Genomic DNA, 24,407 nt, shown 5'->3' on the forward strand with positions numbered 1-24,407 from the left:
TATTCAAGTGAAGGTACAATCAGTAGATAAAGACCTAGAGCTAGGAATACGGTTCTAAAAACCGGACATACAAATTTGGGAGGAAGCACAGGGTGCAAAGAAGAACACCCCATCTAGGATAGGGCTTGGAGGACCTGGCGGAGCAATTAGGAGGGAAACCAGGGGACTGTGACATCACCGGAGCTAAGGGAATAGAGTATTTCAAGAAAGTTACTCCTATCCTTCCCAGGTCCGACACTTCTTCAAACCTTCAAAGACGCCAAACAATCCCTCATTCTCAAAATGCGATCAGAAGGAGGCGGCACGGGGAGCGCAAGTCCTAACGCGGCTGAGCTGGGATATTCTAGTCTGTGCGGGGCAGTTTCCCTCCAGCTCTACCAGGGACAGACCGAGAGAAAGGCGGCCCAGACCACCGAGTTCGCAGCTGCCACCGTGGGCCCCCGCAGTGCCAGCTCCTTTCCAGGGCTTAGACCCACGGCGGCTACGAAAGCCCGAGGGAAAACGCAGGGGTCGAGGGAAAGCGGAGGTACTCACCAAGTCGGCTACGTGTCTATGACAGACGCGCTGACGTCCGCGCAAGGCTTCAGCACGCTGGCCCGGAAGTGGCGTTTCCAGGGGTGGAGCCTGGGAAGGCTGACTACAACTCCCAACATGCCCCGCAGTAACGTCGCGGGGCGTATTTTACCGCAGTAACGTCGCGGGGCGTATTTTACCACAGCTCCTCGCGGACGGATAAGGCTTCCTCCTAGGATCCTTCTCTCAGTAAATTCTATTGGTTGAGTCCTTCGCATTCTACCCACACTCTTCAGTCTTTCTGTACATTCCGTGAGGCGGCTTAGAACTCCCCACGGAGGCTCCCGTAGCGCACTCTGGAACGAGTCCTGCCGTACCCGAGGCAACGCGTCACAATAAACACGTGCGGCCACAGTCGTTAGCAGCGGTGCGCGGAGCGTGCGGAGGCGCTTCGCAGTGCGGCCTCGCGCGGGAGGCGCGTGCGCCAGGTGGCCCCCAGCACTTGTAGCTCCTGCCGCGGAGTTAACGCGGACCCGACCTCAGACGACCTGGTCTCGGCTGTCGGACCGGGTGTCCTTCTGAGAGGTGACTTGGTCCTCGGGGCCTCAGGGTGTTGTCCTTTCGATACCGTCCTCCTCCGAGCCTGTTTTCTTAATGGGGAATCACGTTCCTGTCGCCTCACCAGTTTCCCGCCCCCTCCCCTCAGCGCTTTAAGCACGAGGGACCCTGCCGAGTTCACTCGTGTTAGGTTGGAAGCGCCCTGGGGTCAGGACCCAGGCCCTTTGAAATGTTGTCCTAGCTTCTGTCAGAGAGCTTCACCCAGAGGAGGGGTTTGCAAGGTGTGTGTGGGATGAATGAACGGTTCTGTCAATGGTGCTCAGCAAGACTTACGTAGTGGAAACATTCAAGGCGGGAACCCCTGTCCTTCCTCCCTCGGTGGCTCGCGTTGTCGTGTGCGGGAGCCGCGCAGACACTGCGGAGACCGGTTCCTGCTGTCGGGAAGCCAGCCGTTTAGTGGGAGCACAGCTGGGAATGAAAGGGCTCTCGCACGCTGTATGTGAACCGGTAACCCGTTAGGTAAACCGTGGCGAGGGCTTAGGAAGAGAAGTGCGTGATGTGAGGCCATTACAGACGAATGGGCTGCAATCCGGAGGGTCCGTGCCAACTGGGGGAACTAACGGGGTCAGCACATGAAGTACTCGCATGCAGTGCAACAGCATGTGCCATGGTCCTGTGGCTGGAGCGAGCCTGATGGGAGAACCGAAAGAAGCCACATGCAGCCCAGGTGCCAGCGAGTGGGGTTCGAAGGGTGACAAGTGTGGGTGATAGCCGACCCTGGGAGCCATTTAAAGGATTCGAGCCCGGGTAACGGCACAGGAAGCCCGTGTGGTTGGGCAGTGGGATGGAGCCTGGAAACACGCCGCACGTGAAGGTAGCACATCCCAGCTGACTGACATGTGCTTTTAGAACAGAGCAGAGCAGAGGAGGAGTTGCAATGTGGGGAAATGGAAGCGTATCTTCTTAGGCTTCAGTTTAAACGGAATCTTCCCTTGCGCCTCTGATACTACGCGTTAGCAGTGTTGATGCTCAGATGAGCCGCAGGTGCAAGTAGGCGAGTGTGTTTAGTGTCACCGAAATTCAAGGTACAATGTTCTTACCTTGTTTGTTTTATTCAGTAATGTATGCCCAGAGCCTACATCTGGTCGGTACTTAAAAAATTTTATGGGGTGGCTCAGTCCCTTAAGTGACCCACTCTGGATCTCAGCTCAGGTCTTGATCCCAGGGTGGTGCTTTCAAGCGCCCCCCGTTGGGACTCCACGCTGAGTGTGAAGCCTGTTGAAAATATATATGTAGATGTATGTATATATATACAAAATGATTAAATGGAGGCAAATATTCCTTAGCTCTTTGGTCTTCCTTTCCAGAACAAGTCTAATTTAAAAAAATCTGAATAAATACTTGAATGTTTAATGTGATATTTCAAAAGAAAATTCACAATTGCAGTTTGCCCTTTAACAAATACTCTTAATTCATTGTGGATTCTCGTTTGTTTTGTTGTTCTTAACTTTTATCTTGCTTGGACAATTGTCCTTTCCCATCCATCCCCGTTGTGAACTAATTTTGCCAGTGACATATTTCTTGTATTCATTTAAATCTGAGAAAACTCAAGAACTGTAAGATAATAACACATAATAATTTCATGTGTTGTGCATTCTGAAAAACCGTTGTAATTTCCAACATGAGCGACAATGCAGTATGTTTCAGTCATTTGAGATCTAATCTGAAAGTGCACCCCACTTTATGTAATTATGATTTTTAAATCTACTTTGAACTTCTCGAAAGATGTTGTTTACACAGTATTTATACTATACTATACAGTAACAATTTTATCATTTACAACAGATGAATGGCAATGTGACAGATGCTGTCATACACATTTCCTCGTACTTTGTGGATACTTCACACAGAGAATCCAGGGGAGGGTTTGTGGTGATAATTTTAAATGCTATTATTCCCTTCAGCCCCACAAAGTAGATTCTTTCCCCACATAGTTTGGGACCATTGTTTTATAGTGAATGCTAATTCTCAGACTGAAAGTAATTTGGACTGAAATTTAATAATTGCCTTTTTCCTAAATTTTTTCCCTGTATTTTTCAATGTAAATTAGGATTTTACTATAAAAAAATAGCCATAAAGAACCCTTTGAAGTTGTCAATATAGAGGATACCACCACCAGAAGGAACCATGCCTGTAGAAGGAGGGAAAACTGATATGGAGAGGATTGGCCTCTTCAGTGAGATGGAATATGTTACTGTTGGTGATAAATATGTGTCAGCATTTAATCGTAAGTATATCTGGTTTTCTTTACAGCCTAATAGTGGATATTTTCCATATGAAATTTTGGATTTAATATTTAGATTAAATGGTATTTTTTAATGCTCTATATTTTAGGGCATTAAGTTTAAAGTTGAATAAACTTGTAAAATTTCAATAGAGTTAAGAGAGAACGTAATTTTACAAAAGCAGGAAGCTCCTTTCACTGGGATACCCTTCCTTTGTGTATTTTTGTCATAGGTAATTTTGCTTCTTTCCAAAGGTGCATGGTGATTTTCTGTCAGAATATTTTGTTTTTAGCTTATGGTTTCTCAGATGGGACACTCTGTTATGCTAGCAGCATTTACACTTGCATCCCCAAAGGCGATACTTGATTACTTTCCTGAAAAGTGAAATGCTAAGTGAATAGCTGAGGGATTTTTAGAAGAGTCATAAATAATAAAGAGCTAAAGTAAATAAACATTTTAAATGTCTCAGTTTAAGTTTTGGCTATTCAATGACTCCTCTGTTCCAAAAAGAATACACTGACATGAAACATCTCCAAGATATATTGTTAAATAAAAAAAATCAAGGCGCAAAATTGTTTATTATATATTATGCTAAGCATCAAAGATGGAAAAGGGTATATATGAAAATATTCATTGGGATGTGTTTAAACATTCTCTGGAAGACAAAATATGTTTTCCTTTGGGAGAGGAACTGGATGTACGAGTGTGGGAGGAAAATTTATTGTAAAAACATATTATTGAATTTGGAACTATGTGAATATATTACCTTTTCAAAAATTTAAGTTAGAAAATCAGTGATACAAATTCATTGTTTGTAGTTCAAAAAAATTTTCATATTGCTGAAGGACTTCCCAAATTGAGCTCTCCTCGATCTAAATTATAAAAGAAGCTCTAAATATTTATAAAAACAGCCTTTAAAAGAAATTCCTGGGCTACTAGGATTTCATTGTATAAATATATCACATTTATTTATCTGTTCTCCTATTGATGGAGTAGTTACTTGTTTTTTAATATTATGAATGAAACTGCTATGAAAATTCTTGTTCACGTCTTTTAGTGAGTATAGACAATTCATGTTGAGTATATATCCGGGGGGGGGGTATTGCCTCAGTTTGAGTATGGAACACCTTTCCCTTCAACCTAAACACACACACCCACACACAGGTACTTGCTGATAATCTCACACAGATGGGGGAAGCGTTGGATTAGATGACTTTCAGAGTCTCTTCCAGCTCTAAAATTCAGAGTCTATAACCAGGACCTAATTATTAAAATGATTTAATGGAAACATCTTAGGTCTTATTGTCAATGTAGTCTGTAACACAGAGCTTTCAGTGAATGATTTGAGACAGCATTTTAGAGCTCAAAACTCACTGGCCCCAATCACAGTATGAAACTTTTCTCAGTTATTTTTCATGTTCTTTAATTATTAGTGAGCTTAAAATTATGATATTCCTAATTTATTTTTAAAGGACCCTTTAATGAGGCTGCAAGCAAGAATAAACAGATGCTACCTGGGGGATCCAAAGAAATGTCAAACCTCCAGGCAGGTTATTTTGATCCCCATTTTGTAAGGATATTTGAAGGTGAAGGCTACGTAAGTCTGAATCAAGTGAGGAGACGGCATATGATGGATGAAGCCAAAAAAAATCTAGGCAAAGCCTTCCTTCCTAGTAGTGGAGATAAAAAGCTGTAAGTATTTGGGGGGAAAGGTCATAAATATATCTCCTGCACTTTTCTCTCCTCTAGCCCAAATTGAGTGTTTCCTGGAGGACTTAAGTATGATTCATTTTTTAAAATATGACTTTTAGGATGAACTTGTCTTAGGTGGAGACACTTATATTGGGTGATATAAGTTGACACGTAGTTTTGATTAAGTAGATCCTCATCTCATTAAATTTTTGATTATGTCATTGCTTTCTATTAGTTATATAATAAAAGCCAACTAAATAATGCAAATACATTTGTTTGAAAACCTTGAAAAAACTGCCTTGGGTCATCTGTGCCCTTTACTCTTTTTTGCTTTGTAAAAACTTTTAAAAAGTATACATAAAAATTATAAAATTAGGAGGAGCCTTTTTTGACAAAGAAGATAATTTATCAAGACATGTTATTTAAAAATCATTGTGGGGGCGCCTGGGTGGCACAGCAGTTAAGCGTCTGCCTTCGGCTCAGGGCGTGATCCCGGCGTTATGGGATCGAGCCCCACATCAGGCTCCTCTGCTATGAGCCTGCTTCTTCCTCTCCCACTCCCCCTGCTTGTGTTCCCTCTCTCGCTGGCTGTCTCTATCTCTGTGGAATAAATAAATAAAATATTTAAAAGAAAATCATTGTGAAGATACATGTATGGAGTTTAACAATATTTTAGTTTTGACAGTTGTCAGTGTGAAGTTTCATTTTTTTTCCTTACCTTTAAACCACTAAACAAAGAAGATCGTATAGTCTGTTACATCATATTATATAGCTGAGCTTTATGATATGATGTTAATGAACACTCTGTAATGTTGACTCTGTAGAATTTATGATCGATGAGGATTGGTTAATGGCCTATTTTGTACTTAATTGTGCTGTTTTTTTTTCGAGGTTAGTAAAACTGCAATCTTCTGAATTAATGGAAACTATTGTTACTTCCTAGTGATTATGAAATTTTGTTTATGTGGAACATTTAAAATAAGCATAAAAAATTAAAAACATTATCTCATCTGAAAATTTGTGACTTTGGAAAATGGGAGATCAGATTAAAAACTGAAAAAATTGGTTGTTTTTTCTTACTAAAGTTAGGCAAGTCAGTTCCATTGCATATATTTTGTTCCCTTTTCAGTCATTTTTTATAAATTGTGATCAAATATGTATAACAGAAAATTTGCTGTATTAATTTGCCTCCTTTTCTTAAAACTGTATTGAAGATGTGGTTTAGGAAGCTACTATGGAACATTAGGTGGTCCCGTGCCATTCTTCAGTGCACAGTCAAAACCCAGAGAAAAATATGAAGCACCTGGAAAGAATTTATACACAAACCCAGGAAAGAAAGGAACTGGATATGGGTAAGATATTTTTCATACTTACGTATCATTTGTTTTGAACTTAAAAAAATAAAATTTAAAATTTCTGAATCCTAAAGTCACCATTACTTAATTTCCTTTCTTAGCTATGCAAATATTACCATAGGTAAACAGCTAACACACTCTGCTGATTTCTACGATGCACCCAAACTAAATTATAAGGTAAAATAATCTATTTTAACTTTCTTCAATCTTTCTCGTAGTTGACCTAGAGATTAATAATGGGTTGTTTTATTTTATCAGTATTTGTATTACTAGGGTGACAGTAGACTGATGTTTATGAATTGTGGTAATTTTACCTTTTTGATATTAGACTTCCATATCTTGTAGATCTTCTTAGCTCTTCCCAGGATGAGCTTTTATCTCCTGCTATAGTTTACCACATCTACCTTATATCTCTCAACTAGCTATGAGACTTTTATTAACTTGGCCTGATCAGCTATGTCCTGTTTTGAGTAGAAGAGTCATGTCCTAACCCTTAGCCATATTCCCAGTATACCCTGATAACTTGAGGCTAAGACAGTAGTGATAGTACCTTTGGTCTAATCAAACCATTAGGATCAACGAATGGAATACAGGAGTGATAGGGAGAAAGGGGAAGATGGAAGGTAGAGAATGGGTGAAACCTACAGAAAAGAGAGAGTGATAAGATGAGAGGAAAGTACTCTATTAAATGACAGAAATAAACGCTTAATGTACTGATATATGCCTCTACACTCATTGTATATAATATTTGACTTTGAATGAAACGAAGTCTATTATATAGACAAAGCCTACGTGGAAATGAGTAGAGGAAACCTTATAAATTTTGGAGCAGTATCAACATAATTTAACAATTTCAATATAACTTAAAGGAAACTGGCATTAATGAAAAGTCAAGTTCGTTTGGACATTAAGCAATAGAACTTAAATGGCAAGCATTATTTTTTTTGTTTTAGGCATGCAGTCTGCACCACTTTTGCCGTGGTGACTTTAAGCAGCAGTTGGGCCATGAGATAGAAGGATAGTGGCCATTTTTACAAAGGGGTGTGTCCAAACTCAGGAAGAGTTTTCTATTAAATTGAGCAGAAAACTTGGTCATTTAATAAGCATCTTTGTTTCTATGTATGAATTATTACAAAATTATGTATAAACCACTTTTCATCTGTAGGAATAGTAGTAATAACACATAATATATAAATACACACAAGGCAGTTTTATCAGTGACTCAGTAATTAGTCTTTTTAAAAAAAAATATTTATGTATTTGAGAGAGAGAGAGCATGAGCAGGGGACGGGGGAGGGATAAGAAGACTCCCCGCTGAGCAGGGAGCGCAGGCCCCTGGGATCATGACCTGAGCCGAAGGCAGACACCTAACCAACTGAGCTCCCCAGGCACCCCAGTAATTAGTCTTTTATCCTAAACTTTATGTGCATAAGATACTTTTCTCTCCTAATAGTAAAGTTCTGTTCTTATTTTCAGAACTTAATATTTATAATTCAGAAATTTTATATATTTTTTAGAATTTTAAAGAGACTACTCTGCTGCATTCTTCCTTGATTGTTTCTGACAAGAAATCTGCTGTCATGCTGAGTTTTTTTCTTCTCTATGTACTTACTGTCCTTTTTCCTCTGGCTACTTTTAAGATTCCCATGTTACTCATTTGAGCAAGTTGATTATGATGTCCCTTGGTGGTGTTTTCATCTTGCTTCTTGTTCTTGGGGTTTACTGAGCTTCTTGGATCTGTGGGTTTATAGTTTTCATCAAAGTTGGAATATTTTCAGCTATTATTTCTTCAGCTAATTTTTCTGTTCTTCTTTCTCCTCTCCTTCAGGAACTCGTATTACATATGCATTAGCTCTCTTGAAATTCTCCCACAGTTTATCAGTGCGCTGTTTGCTTTTTTTTTTTAATTCTTTTTTTCCGTCTTTGTATTTCATTTTGAATTGTTTCTTTTTCTGTGTCCGTAAGGTCACTAATCTATTCTTCTTGCAAGGTGCAATATGCTGTTAATGCCATCCTGTGTATTTCTAATCTCACACATTGCGCTTTTGCTGTCCAGACATTATACTTGAGTGTTTTTATATGTCTCTATGTCGCTTTATGAGCATATAGAATACAGTTTAATTATTGTTTCTCTTTCCTTCTCTGCTAATTCTGACATCTATGTTAGTTCTTGGTTGATTTTGAATTACTGGTTTTTCTTGTTGGTAGAGGTCATATTTTCCTACTTTGTATTATTAATGATTTTTGATTTGATGTCAGGCACTGTGACATTTACTTTGTTGAGCGCTGTATATTTTTTTTGAATTATAAAAATTCTTGGGCATTGTTCTGGGATGCAGTGAAATGACTTGGAAACAGTTTTGATTTTTTTCAGGTCTCACTTTTAAGATTTGTTAGGTGGAACAGGAGCAATGCTCAATCTAGGGCCAATTGTCCCTGCTACTGAGGTCACCCCTTTCTGTGTGCTCTACCCAGTGCCCTGACAGTCATGTTTTCCATTATAGCTGATGGAACCAGAACTCTTGCCAGCCCTGTGGTAAGAGCCAGACACTGTAACTTCTAGTCTTTTTAGGGGTTCCTTTTTCTGGCTTTGAGTAGTTTACTCACATCTATGTGCTGATTTATACTCAACTGAATACTCTAGGGCATGGGTTGGTAAAATAAGCACAATATTCTAGTAAAAGGTGACCATACTCTAGCAAAAGGTGATCTTTAAAGTATTGCTTTTTGGTAACCTACATCAGCATCACCTGGAGTGACTGATTTTGGAGCCATCTAACAGACCAAGAGGATCAGAAATCTCTGAGAGAAGAGCTTGTAATTTGTGTTTTAAATAAATTGTCAAGAGATTACTATGAAAACTAAAATTTGAGGCACACTACCCCAAAGGATAAATGGAATAGTTATATTATCATTACCACTGTGGTGTGGAAGAGGAGATATCTTTTGTATCATAGAAATAAAACATAACAAATGAATATTTTAAAGAAGTGAACCTAGCAGTAAATATTTTAAAAATCTGCATTCTTGTGTTAAAATTTAAAAGAAAATTTAACTGTTACTTCTAATTTGAATAATTTATGTTACGTGCTTTCAAACTCTGATTTACAGAAGGAGAATGAAGAACACCATCGTTTAGTTAAAGGAGCACCTTTCAAGTTAAACCTTTACCCAAGGGAATATTTTGATACCAATCCTTATTCATCTGAGAAACCTTTACCACCAATTAAAAAAACAGAGAAGAAAGAATTACTTTCACACCCCTTTAAGCCTTCTTCTCCGGGGAAAAAGGTAAGTTAAAAATTTTAGAATTAAAAATTATTACACATTATAAAGAACTGTTGCTTCTTTCTGTCAAATCATTTTATTAGCCATGTAAATAATAAACTTCCGTTTATTATTCACATTCTTATTCACAGTAAGAATTGTGAAGTTTATTTCAACAAAATTATGAAAATTCACAAATTATGAAAAGTCACAAAGCCTGGCTGGTGTAGGGAATAATGGAGCTCTTGAAATGAAATAATTATTAATCACTTCAGGTGTATTTGAGTTTGCAATGGATTTTCTCAGTGCCTCTGCAGATCTTAGGCATAGTTACTCACAAAACCATGAAAAGCCAGACCATCTTTTAGTTTNTATATAATATTTGACTTTGAATGAAACGAAGTCTATTATATAGACAAAGCCTACGTGGAAATGAGTAGAGGAAACCTTATAAATTTTGGAGCAGTATCAACATAATTTAACAATTTCAATATAACTTAAAGGAAACTGGCATTAATGAAAAGTCAAGTTCGTTTGGACATTAAGCAATAGAACTTAAATGGCAAGCATTATTTTTTTTGTTTTAGGCATGCAGTCTGCACCACTTTTGCCGTGGTGACTTTAAGCAGCAGTTGGGCCATGAGATAGAAGGATAGTGGCCATTTTTACAAAGGGGTGTGTCCAAACTCAGGAAGAGTTTTCTATTAAATTGAGCAGAAAACTTGGTCATTTAATAAGCATCTTTGTTTCTATGTATGAATTATTACAAAATTATGTATAAACCACTTTTCATCTGTAGGAATAGTAGTAATAACACATAATATATAAATACACACAAGGCAGTTTTATCAGTGACTCAGTAATTAGTCTTTTTAAAAAAAAATATTTATGTATTTGAGAGAGAGAGAGCATGAGCAGGGGACGGGGGAGGGATAAGAAGACTCCCCGCTGAGCAGGGAGCGCAGGCCCCTGGGATCATGACCTGAGCCGAAGGCAGACACCTAACCAACTGAGCTCCCCAGGCACCCCAGTAATTAGTCTTTTATCCTAAACTTTATGTGCATAAGATACTTTTCTCTCCTAATAGTAAAGTTCTGTTCTTATTTTCAGAACTTAATATTTATAATTCAGAAATTTTATATATTTTTTAGAATTTTAAAGAGACTACTCTGCTGCATTCTTCCTTGATTGTTTCTGACAAGAAATCTGCTGTCATGCTGAGTTTTTTTCTTCTCTATGTACTTACTGTCCTTTTTCCTCTGGCTACTTTTAAGATTCCCATGTTACTCATTTGAGCAAGTTGATTATGATGTCCCTTGGTGGTGTTTTCATCTTGCTTCTTGTTCTTGGGGTTTACTGAGCTTCTTGGATCTGTGGGTTTATAGTTTTCATCAAAGTTGGAATATTTTCAGCTATTATTTCTTCAGCTAATTTTTCTGTTCTTCTGTCTTTCTCCTCTCCTTCAGGAACTCGTATTACATATGCATTAGCTCTCTTGAAATTCTCCCACAGTTTATCAGTGCGCTGTTTGCTTTTTTTTTTTAATTCTTTTTTTCCGTCTTTGTATTTCATTTTGAATTGTTTCTTTTTCTGTGTCCGTAAGGTCACTAATCTATTCTTCTTGCAAGGTGCAATATGCTGTTAATGCCATCCTGTGTATTTCTAATCTCACACATTGCGCTTTTGCTGTCCAGACATTATACTTGAGTGTTTTTATATGTCTCTATGTCGCTTTATGAGCATATAGAATACAGTTTAATTATTGTTTCTCTTTCCTTCTCTGCTAATTCTGACATCTATGTTAGTTCTTGGTTGATTTTGAATTACTGGTTTTTCTTGTTGGTAGAGGTCATATTTTCCTACTTTGTATTATTAATGATTTTTGATTTGATGTCAGGCACTGTGACATTTACTTTGTTGAGCGCTGTATATTTTTTTTGAATTATAAAAATTCTTGGGCATTGTTCTGGGATGCAGTGAAATGACTTGGAAACAGTTTGATTTTTTTCAGGTCTCACTTTTAAGATTTGTTAGGTGGAACAGGAGCAATGCTCAATCTAGGGCCAATTGTCCCTGCTACTGAGGTCACCCCTTTCTGTGTGCTCTACCCAGTGCCCTGACAGTCATGTTTTCCATTATAGCTGATGGAACCAGAACTCTTGCCAGCCCTGTGGTAAGAGCCAGACACTGTAACTTCTAGTCTTTTTAGGGGTTCCTTTTTCTGGCTTTGAGTAGTTTACTCACATCTATGTGCTGATTCATACTCAACTGAATACTCTAGGGCATGGGTTGGTAAAATAAGCACAATATTCTAGTAAAAGGTGACCATACTCTAACAAAAGGTGATCTTTAAAGTATTGCTTTTTGGTAACCTACATCAGCATCACCTGGAGTGACTGATTTTGGAGCCATCTAACAGACCAAGAGGATCAGAAATCTCTGAGAGAAGAGCTTGTAATTTGTGTTTTAAATAAATTGTCAAGAGATTACTATGAAAACTAAAATTTGAGGCACACTACCCCAAAGGATAAATGGAATAGTTATATTATCATTACCACTGTGGTGTGGAAGAGGAGATATCTTTTGTATCATAGAAATAAAACATAACAAATGAATATTTTAAAGAAGTGAACCTAGCAGTAAATATTTTAAAAATCTGCATTCTTGTGTTAAAATTTAAAAGAAAATTTAACTGTTACTTCTAATTTGAATAATTTATGTTACGTGCTTTCAAACTCTGATTTACAGAAGGAGAATGAAGAACACCATCGTTTAGTTAAAGGAGCACCTTTCAAGTTAAACCTTTACCCAAGGGAATATTTTGATACCAATCCTTATTCATCTGAGAAACCTTTACCACCAATTAAAAAAACAGAGAAGAAAGAATTACTTTCACACCCCTTTAAGCCTTCTTCTCCGGGGAAAAAGGTAAGTTAAAAATTTTAGAATTAAAAATTATTACACATTATAAAGAACTGTTGCTTCTTTCTGTCAAATCATTTTATTAGCCATGTAAATAATAAACTTCCGTTTATTATTCACATTCTTATTCACAGTAAGAATTGTGAAGTTTATTTCAACAAAATTATGAAAAGTCACAAAGCCTGGCTGGTGTAGGGAATAATGGAGCTCTTGAAATGAAATAATTATTAATCACTTCAGGTGTATTTGAGTTTGCAATGGATTTTCTCAGTGCCTCTGCAGATCTTAGGCATAGTTACTCACAAAACCATGAAAAGCCAGACCATCTTTTAGTTTTTAGTTTTTGAAATGGTGTTTTTGAATGGTGTTTAAAATGAACTCTCTCCTACTCTGCTGAGGTTTACAAGTGTGAATAAAAGTATAGTTTATAAACCTTAGTTTATACATTGAGTCTTCTGTGCATTGCCTGTTCATTTTCCTTGCATATTTTCTGTTAGGATATTTGTCTTTTTCAGATTGATTCGTGAGATCTTTTCATATATTAATGATATTCTTTTGTCATTTGTGTTGAAAATAATTTTTTTAGTCTGTTGAATCTTTGACTTTAGTTATGGTATTTTGTGCTATTCAGAAATTTAATAATTTGATGTAGTCAAATTTGTCAATTTTTTGGGCTGAGTTTTATGTCATTCTCAGAATGACTTTCCTTACTACCAATATTATGAAAGTATATATTCTTGATTTCTTCTATTAGTGTTACACTTTTGCATTTAAATCTTCATTTAAAATACATTTTGACATGAAGAGCAAGGTAAGGATTCAGGTTTTATCTTTCTCAAAATCTTTTCCTCTAAGATTTTATTTATTTATTTGAGAGAGAGGGGAGAGAGAGAGAGAGAGAAAGAGAGCACGCACGCACGTGAGCAAGCGAGAGCAGGGGGGAGGGGCAGAGGGAGAGGGACAAGCAGACTCTCTGCTGAGCAGGGTGCCTGGCTTGATCCCTGGGATCATGACCTGAGCTGAAGGCAGATGCTTAACCGACTGAGCCACCCAAGTGCCCCTTAAAATCCAGTTTTTAAGGCAGGAGGAAACTTTGGCAGAGGATGTGCTGTGTATCTTGATTGCAATCATGATTTCAAGGGTATATACAACTCTCAAAAGTCATAGAATTGTAAACTTTAAATGGGTGCAGTTTACTGTATGTGAATTAGATTTCAAGAAAATTGGTTTTTTAAAAAGCTAGTTGTTCCTAATATGACTGATAGAATAATTTTTAATACCACTGCTTTGAAATGGCATCCTTGTCAAATCAAAATTCCCATTTTTTCCCCTTCTATTTCCATTTTATTTGATGTTTATTTCTACCTATACCAAGCTACTTTTAATTACTATTACATTTTAATTTGGGATGGTCTAGTTTCTTCTTGTTACTCTTTAAAAAAATTACATCGGCTATTCTCTAGTATTTAATCTTTAGAACTTTGAAGTTATGTTCTAAAACTCTGGGGAAAAAGAAGATGCTTGGTATTTTGCTAAAAAGTTAAATCTTCAGATTTTTGGATGTATTAGCATATTTATGATTTGAATCGTCTGATCTAGAAATAAACTACTTATAAAAACCTTCGGTTCCCTTGTAGAATTCTATATTTTACTTCACATAGGTTTATATATCTTATATTTTGTAACTATTTATTTTAAGGCTCTGGTCAACAGTTTTTTTTTCCCCCTCATATATTCCCTTACGTAATTTATCTTTATAAAAACATTTGATAATTGGTCATTTCATTAAGTTTTTATGTTCTAATGGGTATTATCTTGATTCTCTTTTGATTTTTAGATATATGATTATGTTATCTGCAAATAATTTTGCTCCCTCCTTTCCAGTATTTATAGCTCTTAAGTCGTGTTCTTGTCCAGTTTCTCAGGTTAGCAACAGTGGCCATCCTTTGCCTTAATCTCGAATTTACTGAATTACTTGAATTTACTCCAGTGTTTCATATTTATAGATGCCAAAAATAGAGATAAATCGGGAATGTATGTAGAATTATGCTGAATGTTTTGGTGTAATCTACTTAGACAATATTTTTTTTCTCTCTTTGACTTGTTATGAGGTGAATAGTAATAGATTCCTTGGAATGAATCCCACTTGGCCATGTTGTATTAATCTTTAAGTGTACTAATTTATCTTATTTGTTAATATTTTAAATATTTTTGCATCAATAATTTAAAGTGTAACTGGTCTGTACTTTTTTAGAAAAATATTTATTTGAGAGAGAGACTGAGAGAGAGAGGTGGGAGAGCAGGAACGGGAGAGGGAGAAGCACGCTTCCTGCCCAGGAGGGAGCTCAACCTGGGGCTCAGTCACAGGATCCTGGGATCATGACCTGAGCTGAAGGCCGATGCTTAAACATCTGAGCCACCCGGGTGCCCCGAACTTTTTTTTTTTGTATGCATTGTTTTATTTTGGTATAAGTAGATGTTAGCATCTTAAAATATCAGGGAGACTTCCTCCTTTTTCTGTATTCTGTAGCAATTCAAATAGCACCACAAATAACCCATTCCTTGCAGGCTTAAAATAATTCTCATAGGAAATGTTCTGGTCTTAATTTCTTGTATGGTGCCTTTGGGATTTCTATATCTTTTGAGTCAAGTTTGATATTTATATTTTCTTTGAAAATAATTTCATTTATGTTTTCAAATTTACTAGCAAAGGTTTACAAAAATTTCTGGATATTTCATGTATATCCACTCCTTTCTCATTCTAATTATATTATATATTTATCTATTTAATTTATTTTGTAAGGCATCATCTGGTGGTTTGGTTTGTTTACCATATATATTTTTCTATTTTTAATTCACCCATTTTGATTTTATCTTAATTAATGAATTTACGTTACTTTTCTTAAATTTCCTTATTTTTTGTTGCTCCTCAAAAGGATCTATGTGTCCTCAATCTGGAAAACTTGAAATATTACAATTATATCTTTTTTTTTTTTTAAAGATTTTATTTATTTATTTGACAGAGATAGAGACAGCCAGCGAGAGAGGGAACACAAGCAGGGGGAGTGGGAGAGGAAGAAGCAGGCTCATAGCGGAGGAGCCGAATGTGGGGCTCGATCCCATAACGCCGGGATCACGCCCTGAGTTGAAGGCAGACGCTTAACTGCTGTGCCACCCAGGCGCCCCTACAATTATATCTTTTAATTAAATTTTCATGTATATTTGGCTTAGATACTACAAGATAAAAAATGCCTACTTAAATGGGTTATGATTCTATAGAGTTTTCTTGGTAACTATATATAATATAAAGATTAAAATTGTGGAAAATCAGTTTGGAAAGTCAAAACAATCATTTGTTTTGTGTACAGGTCAAAAAATAATTTTGATTGACTTTTCTTAATAGACTATAAAAAAACTGTAAAGTAGATCACATTTTCCTCTCACCTTCTGTTTCTGTGCTATTCCTTATTTTTAAAAATTTTTATTTTTTGTATCTTTTTCATCATTGACTGATATTTAACAAACTCATGCTATGTCAGCCTCCCAGTTGGACAAATCTTACCTTTGGCCTCTTCTCTGAGCATCCTCTGGTTCTGAACCTTAACTCCTTTCTGTGTCAAAATACATTTGACCTAAGTCTTGCTCTCTCAGTAATAGGTTCACCCCTTAACTAGATGATAGCCTGATCTGGTAAACTCTTACTAAAATATTAATACTTGACAAGATTTTGATATTACCTTCTTATAAACATTCGCATTTTCATAGAGAACTTTTGGAAATTACAGTGGCAGCAGGGGGACTGCTGGTATTTGAACAGTATGGGCAGACTTAGTTTTATTGTGCTTTGCTTTTTGTGCCTCACAGATACTGTGTTTTTTACAAATTGCAGGTTTGTGGCAATCCTATTTTGAGCAAATCAATTGGCGCCATTTTTCCAACAGTATTTGCTCACTCTGTGTCTCTGTGTCACATTTTCATACTTCTTAAAATATTTCAAACTTCTTTATTATTATTATATTTGTTATGGTGATCTGTGATCAGTGTGATCTTTGATCAGTGTGATCTTTGCTGTTACTATTGTAATCGTTTGGGAGGTGACATGAACACCAGCCATGTAAGACAGCAAACTTAATTGATCAATGTTGTGTGTTCTGACTGCCCCACAGACTGGCCATTCCCTTTTGGGCCTCTCTCTTTCCTGAGAAACAACAGTATTGAGATTAGGCCAATTAATAACCCTACAATAGCCTCTAAGTGTTCATGTGAAAGCAAGAGTTGCATGTTTCACTTTATTATTATTATTATTATTAGAGGGGAGAAAGAGACAGAGGTGTGGATAGGTGGGACAGGGGGAGAGTGAGAGAAAATCTCAAGCAGACTCCCTGCTGAGTGCAGAGCCTTATGAGGGACTCAGTCTCACGATCTTGAGATCATAGCCTGAGCCAAAATCAAGAGTTGGAAGCTTAACGGACTGAGCCACCCAGGTGCCCCACATGTCTCATTTTAAATCAAATGCTAAAAATGATTAAGCTCAGTGAGGAAGGCATTTCAAAAGCCGAGATTGGCTGAAAGCTAGGCATCTTGTGCCAAACAGTTACTCAAGTTGCGAATGCAAAGGAAAAGTTCTTGAAGGAAATTAAAAGCGCTACCCCAGTGAACACATAACTGATAAGAAAGCAAAACAGGCTTCTTGCTGATGGAGAAAGTTTTAGTGGATAGAAGATCAAGCCAGCCACAACATTTCCTTATGCCCAAGCAAGGCCCTAACTCTCTTCTATGAAGGCTGAGAGAGGTAAAGATATAGTTAAGAAGACCTAGCTAAGAAAATTCATGAAATTGGCTACACTAAACAACAGACTTTTAATGTAGATGAAACAGATTTTTATTGGAGGAAGACACCACCTATGACTTTAATAGCTAGAGAGGAGAGATTGCTGCCTGGCTTCAAAGTTACAAGGGACAGGCTGGCTCTCTTGTTAGGGGCTAATGCAGCTGATGACTTTAAGCTGGAGCCAGTGCTTATTTACCATAACCAAAATTGTAGGGCCCTTAAGGATTGTGATAAATCTACTCTGTCTGTGTTCTATAAAGGGAACAACAAAGCCTGGATGACAGCACATCTGTTTATGACATATTTTACTGAATATTTTAAGTCCACTGTTGAGACCTACTGCTCAGGAAAAAAAAGATTCCTTCCAAAATATTACTGTTTATTGACAATGCATCTGGTCACCCAAGAGCTCTGATGGCGATGTACAATGAGATTAATGTTGTTTTCATGCCTGTTAACACATCTTTTCAGGAGCCCATGGGTCATGGAATAATTTCAACTTTCAAGTCTTATTATTTAAGAAATACATATCATAAGGCTATAGCTGCCATAGATAGTGACTCCTCTGATGGATCTGGGCAAAGTCCCTTGAAAACTTTCTGGAAAGGATTCACCATTTTAGATGTTATTAAGAATATCTGTGATTCATGGGAAGAGGTCAAAATATCAACACGAACACTTTGGAAGTTGATTCCAGCCCTTATGGATGACTTTGAGGGGTTCAGACTTCAGTGGAGGAAGTAACTACAGATGTGGTGGAAACAGCAAGAAAACTGGAATTAGAAGAGGAGCCTGAAGATGGGATTGAACTGATACAATCTCATGGTAAAATTTTAATGGATGAGGAGGTAATTCTTAGGTCTGAGCAAAGAAAGTGGTTTCTTGAGATGGAATCTACTTCTGATGAAGATGCTGTGAAGATTGTTGAAATGCCAACAAAGGATTTAGAATATTATGTAAATGTAGTTGATAAAGCAGCAGCAAGGTTTGAGAGGATTGACTCCAATTTGAAAGAAGTTCTATGGGTAAGACATTGTCAAACAGCATTGCATGCTACAGGGAAATCATTCATGAGAGGAAGAGTCAATCAATATGACAAACTTCATTGTCTTATTTTAAGAAATTGCCACAGCCACCCTAACCTTCAGCAGTCACCACCTGGTCAGTAAGCAATCATTAACATCAAGGCAAGAACTTCCATCAGCAAAAAGAATATGATTCACTGAAGGCTCAAATGATGTTTAGTATTTTTTTTTTTTAGCAGTAAAGCATTTTTAAATTAAGGTATATACATTGTTTTTTAGACACAATGCTATTACACAGTTAATAGACTACAGCATAGTGTAAATATAACTTTTATATTTACTGGGTAACCAAAAAAATCATTTAACTTGTTTTTTTGTGATATTCATTTTATTGCAATTGTCTTGAAATGAACCCACAATATCTCTGAGGTATTTCTATATAGACAACTTTCTTTAAATGTAAAACCAACTCTATAGACAATACACAAATATGTATGAACTTCTTCAAAATCTAATTTTGTTAGAAGCGTTTTACAAAACTACATTAAATTGTCTCACTTTTATTTGTAGGCCGGTGGAATGAAGGCAGGAACATTTGACCCTTACCCTTCGCATTCTGCTGACCCTTATGTGGTTAAATTGGCAAACCAGATTTCCGGCAAAAGTGCTAAGATTTTCCACCCGCCAGGTGGACCAAAAAGCAGACCAATTGAAAGTATAATGACTATGAATGTCAAAAGGTAGTTATATGTTACTTTAGTCTGTAAACTAAGAAAAATTGTTTTTGAGTTTTTGATCCCTTCAAAATAATCTCTCTTATTTATACATACTTTAAACAGTGACAAATCTGGGTGTCTTTGAAAATCTCAGTTCCTTTTATGTAGATCTCCTTTGTAGAAGTTCTTTCCCATCTTCTTGAAGTTCTAATTGAAAAAGCTTAATTTATCTGTACAAATGATTCTGTTCATAATTTTTAAAGCAAATCTATAGTATCTTATTATGAGTTGTTTGAAACTGTTTAAGTATTTATAGTTTAGTTAGCAGTACAGGTTAACATTGTTTCTCAAAGGGTGTTTTTGACCTTTGTTTAATTATTTATCTTTATGTGAGCTCCAGGCTCTCAGTAATTATGAGGAATTCTAATGACACTTAAGATTTCTCTCCTTACATTTGAAATAATCCTTTATGAAATATTCTAGGAAATATTTTGGTCAGTTAAAAAAGCTATTAACATCATTTTATAATCCTTTGAGGGAAAGTATATTATTAAAGTATCTTAAATTTCAATTTTACCCAAGGTTTGAGCACTGTCAACTGAGAAGTTCTCGGGAGTTCAGAATGTAAATTAGAAAAGGACAATCCATCATTCCTTTTTTGTGTGTGTCCAAGATCATGAATAAGTAGAAGAATTGATTTGATTACCTTCCTACCTATTCATTGAAAAAGTTTTAATACCAATTAAGCTAATTTACATATTTCTAACTTCAGTGGAATCATACACTAAATTAGGTGAAGGACACCAAATTCACATTCTTTTCTTTTATTGAAACATCTCAATACCTCTGTATCACTTGTGAACAGTGATTATACCACCAATCTTACTATCCTATTCCAAAATAAGGCTGCTTATCATTATTTATATAATTTAACTGTTGTCTAAAGGCATAATATTCTAAGGGGGCTAGTTGGTGGAAAAGGGAATATATGGAGTCTTTTTTTCATATCCTTTGATTTCCATCCTTTGGCAAGCCCCTTATCTATCAGTACTCTGCCCAACTCTATCTATGTAATATAGAACAGAGAGTAAAATCAGAATTTTCTTCACCACACTCATCCTCAAATAGATGGTATTTTTTGGGGGGGTGGGGGAGAGGGAGCAGTTTCAGGTTTTCTGAGTGTTCTTTTCTATGCAGAGAACAGACCTGAGAAAGTTCTATGATATATATATTTGTAGCAGAGAAAAAAATAACTGATTGCTCTTCTGGATAATCAGAAGTTTATCTTCTGTTTAGTAATTTTGAATTCATTGATACTTTTTATATTATTGCAAATATTATCCAAAAGCAAGTTTTACCTTCTTTTACCCCAATTTTTTAAATTAATTAATTAAAATATTTTATTTTTAAATTTATTTTAGAGAGCGTGCTAGTAGGGGGAAGGGCAGAGGGAGAGGGAGAGAGAGAATCCCAAGCAGACTGCACCAAGTGCAGAGCCTGATGCAGGGCTCCATCACACAATCCTGAGATCATATGACCAACCAAAATCAAGTCAGATGCTCAACTGACTGAGCCACCCAAGGACCCCTTACCCTAATATTAAAACTAGTAAATCTCTGGGTGGTATTTATAATTGGTCCCCCAAACAAATTTTTCCTTCTTAAATTAAATTTTAAGTGATGCTTTTTAATCTGGTGAGAGAATTTAGTTTTGGATGATTAAATTTTTATTGCAAAACTTTTTTACAAGAATGGACAGATATATTACCTGCATCTAAAAAATTAAATGTACATTTATTTTCCAATTTTAGGGCACTAAATATGAAGAACTACAAGACTGCTTCAGTACAGTCCTTTTAGCACCTGGAAGACAAATAGCTTTCTAGGTTGTGACTACCAGTAATTCATTATTGAGTGCTAATTATTTGCAAAAAACATAAGATGTGAAACATATCTCAAGCATTTAAAAGATACTTAAGCCTGCAACTCTAATATTCTTTCTTGTTTTAGTACTAATACTTAAGGAATAAATAGTATTTGTTAATAATATATGATTGTTGGTCTTTGTTTAGATCTGTGTTCTGGGGAGAATATAATGTTTAGACATTGCATAAAATCCTAAACTGTTGTCTATCATTTGAAAGCTTACTCCTTATGTTGAAGAATTGTAAGCTTAGAGAGCCAGGGTGAAGGCTGGGGCTGGAGGTGTAGAAAGAGCACATTAAGTTCTTACCTTGTGTTTCTTCTTGGAGGTATTTGAAAATTGGATTGATAGACTATCCAAGTGTCATAGCCCATTAAAGCATTCTTAACATCAAAGAGAAATATGGATCTACTCATATTGCATAGATTCATGTATGCACATTATAGAGTGAGGCAAATGTCTCCATTTATGTGGTCTCATGCCTTCTACTTATGGCCTTTGTAAAGCTTCATATTAGCCGATGGCAGCCCCTGGATGAGCTGGAGGAAGGGAGAATGAGGAAAGCCCTGTTAGTTGAGTATCTTACAAAAACACAAAGTTACAAGATGGATGAGGTTTGTCTTTGGTGTCCTCTCATGTGCATTTGCAGCTGTCCAAAGCTGTCTCTCCTGGAATATCCTGCTCTAGGTCTTATTCTCTTGTTCCCAGATTATCTCTTTTTCATTTGCCCTACACTTTAAAAAATATCTGTGCTTAAAAAGAGGTTTTAAGTGGAAAGGGTATTTAAGGGTATTTATGATGTAAGTACATTACTGTAGTTCACAGTGAAGTCTTATTCACAGTCTTTATTCATTTGGGGGTGGTGGTGATGGTATTTAAAAAGGCAAATTTATAATATCTATTAATGTAATATATTGGGGAAGTTATTTTTGACCCATGGTGATTTCCTTAGTACTTGTCCCTTTGCCATTCTAGGCTTCTCAGGGCTAGAAATCAGAATGTATAGAGGCTGTAGTACTCTTCTTTTCAACCTGCTTTTTTTTGGGGGGGGGGAGCTATATCAATTCAGATGTATCTGACTTTTAAAAGGATTATAGATGGTACAGAGAATTTTTACTATTGTAAAAATATATATATATACACACACATATATATTTGTATATTTATTTATTTTTAAATCTCATATTATTTACTTTTTTCTAAAAGAATATTTCAAATCTTTATTTTCTATGCAAAGGACAGTGTGGAATGAGCGTCCTAAAGACGTTATCAAGGATATAATATGACCCAAAGGGAGTACGTTTGTCTTTAGGAATAATTTTACCAGGGGCACATAACTGAATAAAAGTCATATATATTGATGTGTTATTAAGCCTTATAAATGCATGCATTCTTTTGAGATGAGGTTTATATTTTCAAATTTTATTAAAATCTAAATAATTGGTCATTTACACATATCTTTGTTAGATATAATTAATTTTTATTGATGTGCCTCTAATAGCAACATACACTTCGTATAATACTCATAGATGGGATCCTCATCTAATGCCTTACTGGAGGGTGTAAGAAGCAGTATGACAATTGGCAGAGCTTATTTAGAGTTTACATAAATGTGTTCTGTCAACTTACAGAAAAGCAAATGCAGAAACCAGGAACAGGAAGAGTGAAGCCTGTAGAAAAACTAAGATACTTGAAATGATAATAGAGGAACACACACACACTTGATTTAAGGAACATAAACTATTTATGCTGTCCATTGATTGTTTTCCTTTTTTTTTTTTTTGAAAGGTTTTGCTTATTTAGAGAGAATGTGTGTGTGTGTGTGTGTGTGAGAGCAGGGGGACGGGAGGGGCGGGCAGGGCAGGGGAGGGCAAAGGGAGAGGGAGAGAGAGAATCTCAAGTAGACACTGTGTGGAGCACAGAGCCCCTTGGGGCTCCGTCTCACGACCCTGAGATCATGACCTGAGCTGAAATTAAGAGTCAGATACTTAACTGACAGAGCCACCCAAGTGCCCCAACCTTTTGTTATTTAAATTGTCTTGGTGATAGAAAAATATGAAGAGAGTTTTAATTTATTTTATGAGGCTAGCATAATTGCACAAGGATAGATAAAAAGGAAAAAAATATTTCTAACTCATTTAAACCCCCCCAATCAAGTATCAGCCAATGAATCCACATTTTAAATGATCATAGAATAAGATTGATTATTCTATGACTACTACGATAGCTTGACATTAGTGGATCTATTATTAAAATTAGCTTAGTTAATATATTAAAATGGAAAAAAATACATGTCCCCCCAATAGATGCTGGAAAGCCGTTTGACAAAGTTAAATACCCTTTCCACTTAAAACCTCTTAGGACATGAGGATTAGAAAGAATATTTCTTACTTTATAAAGGATACCTATCAGAATCATAACAGACGTTAAGCTAGAGCCATCAACAACTCTAACACTGTGCTGGAAAATACAGTTAATGCAGTAAGACAAGAAAAAACCCTGAGGGGAATAAATGTTACAAAAAGAAATACAACATTATACCTTGCAGGTGATATAGGTACCTACAATGTAAAAAGAAACTTTTGAACAATATTAGAGATAATAACATAGTCCAATTAACAGGATGTATATAATCTGCAAAAAGATAGTTTTTTTTATATGTCAGGAAGTGTGAAACTATTCTGTTTACAATAGAAAAAAGCTACGGAAACTTAGGGTTAAAATGAAAATATAAAATAAGAGCCTGAACAATATAACATGTTCTAGGGAGACTCAATATTGTAAACATGCTATTTCTATCTACATCAATAGATTTAATGCAATTTTATCAAAATCTCTACAGAATTAAAAATAATAAAACTTTACTAGCTTCTTCTAAATTTTATTTTGAAGACAAAATATGAAAATACTGGTAGGAAAATTTGAAAGAGGATATTTGTCCCAACCAAAAATATACTATGAGGCTATTTATAACATAATTACAACACTAATATGTTAGGGGATTCCAATTAAAACTGGCAGGCAGAACACATTTATTTGCTGGCTTTCTTTCTCTGATGCTAAAAACATAATACTAAAATAATGAGCCCAGAAAAATGAATAAGGGGAATAATCAGAGAATAAGGAGTTTCAAAAAAATACAATAGACCAAAAATAAATAAATAATAAAAATATAAAAATAAAAATAAGAATAGAGCTAGAAACATTTAATTTAAAGTGTGTTTAGGAAAGACCTTTCTCCGCCTTCAGATTTCCCTCCCTTCCCCTATGTTCCTAGAAATCAGAGAGGGAGATGAACCATGAACCATGGGAGACTATGG

The 24,407-nt window shown here is 36.2% G+C and overlaps 2 protein-coding genes across 3 annotated transcripts in view; one reads left to right on the forward strand and one right to left on the reverse strand.

Moving 5' to 3' along the window:
- The first annotated feature begins 556 nt into the window (after window positions 1-556).
- C18H4orf47 (chromosome 18 C4orf47 homolog) lies at window positions 557-21,928 on the forward strand. Of its 2 annotated transcripts, none has more exons than XM_034647588.1 (8): window positions 557-1,878; window positions 3,182-3,358; window positions 4,829-5,048; window positions 6,263-6,400; window positions 6,505-6,580; window positions 9,515-9,694; window positions 19,019-19,188; window positions 20,975-21,928. In XM_034647588.1, the coding sequence occupies exons 2-8, from the start codon at window positions 3,259-3,261 to the stop codon at window positions 21,021-21,023; spliced, it is 933 nt and encodes a 310-aa protein (XP_034503479.1). In that variant the 5' UTR covers window positions 557-1,878; window positions 3,182-3,258; the 3' UTR covers window positions 21,024-21,928. The 2 variants fall into 2 exon arrangements, with proteins under 2 accessions (XP_034503479.1, XP_019659545.2); XM_019803986.2 differs by having other exon boundaries at window positions 558-1,098.
- CCDC110 (coiled-coil domain containing 110) overlaps window positions 21,549-24,407 on the reverse strand; it is a 36,285-nt gene continuing 33,426 nt past the window's right edge. The window contains exon 7 of the mRNA XM_011230086.3: window positions 21,549-21,626. Coding sequence (XP_011228388.2) covers window positions 21,601-21,626 — 26 coding nt within the window. The 3' untranslated portion in view covers window positions 21,549-21,600. The remainder of the gene's footprint in view (window positions 21,627-24,407) is intronic.

This window comes from Ailuropoda melanoleuca, chromosome 18, assembly GCF_002007445.2.
Source record: "Ailuropoda melanoleuca isolate Jingjing chromosome 18, ASM200744v2, whole genome shotgun sequence".
NCBI lineage: Eukaryota > Metazoa > Chordata > Mammalia > Carnivora > Ursidae > Ailuropoda > Ailuropoda melanoleuca.

Excerpts from the sequence above, each read along its gene's own strand:
- C18H4orf47 (XM_034647588.1), top strand. The coding sequence starts at position 3,259 with ATGCCTGTAGAAGGAGGGAAAACTGATATGGAGAGGATTGGCCTCTTC. Across the intron at positions 5,049-6,262 it reads AGTAGTGGAGATAAAAAGCT|ATGTGGTTTAGGAAGCTACT; the intron begins GTAAGTATTTGG and ends ACTGTATTGAAG. Across the intron at positions 6,581-9,514 it reads CACCCAAACTAAATTATAAG|AAGGAGAATGAAGAACACCA; the intron begins GTAAAATAATCT and ends TCTGATTTACAG.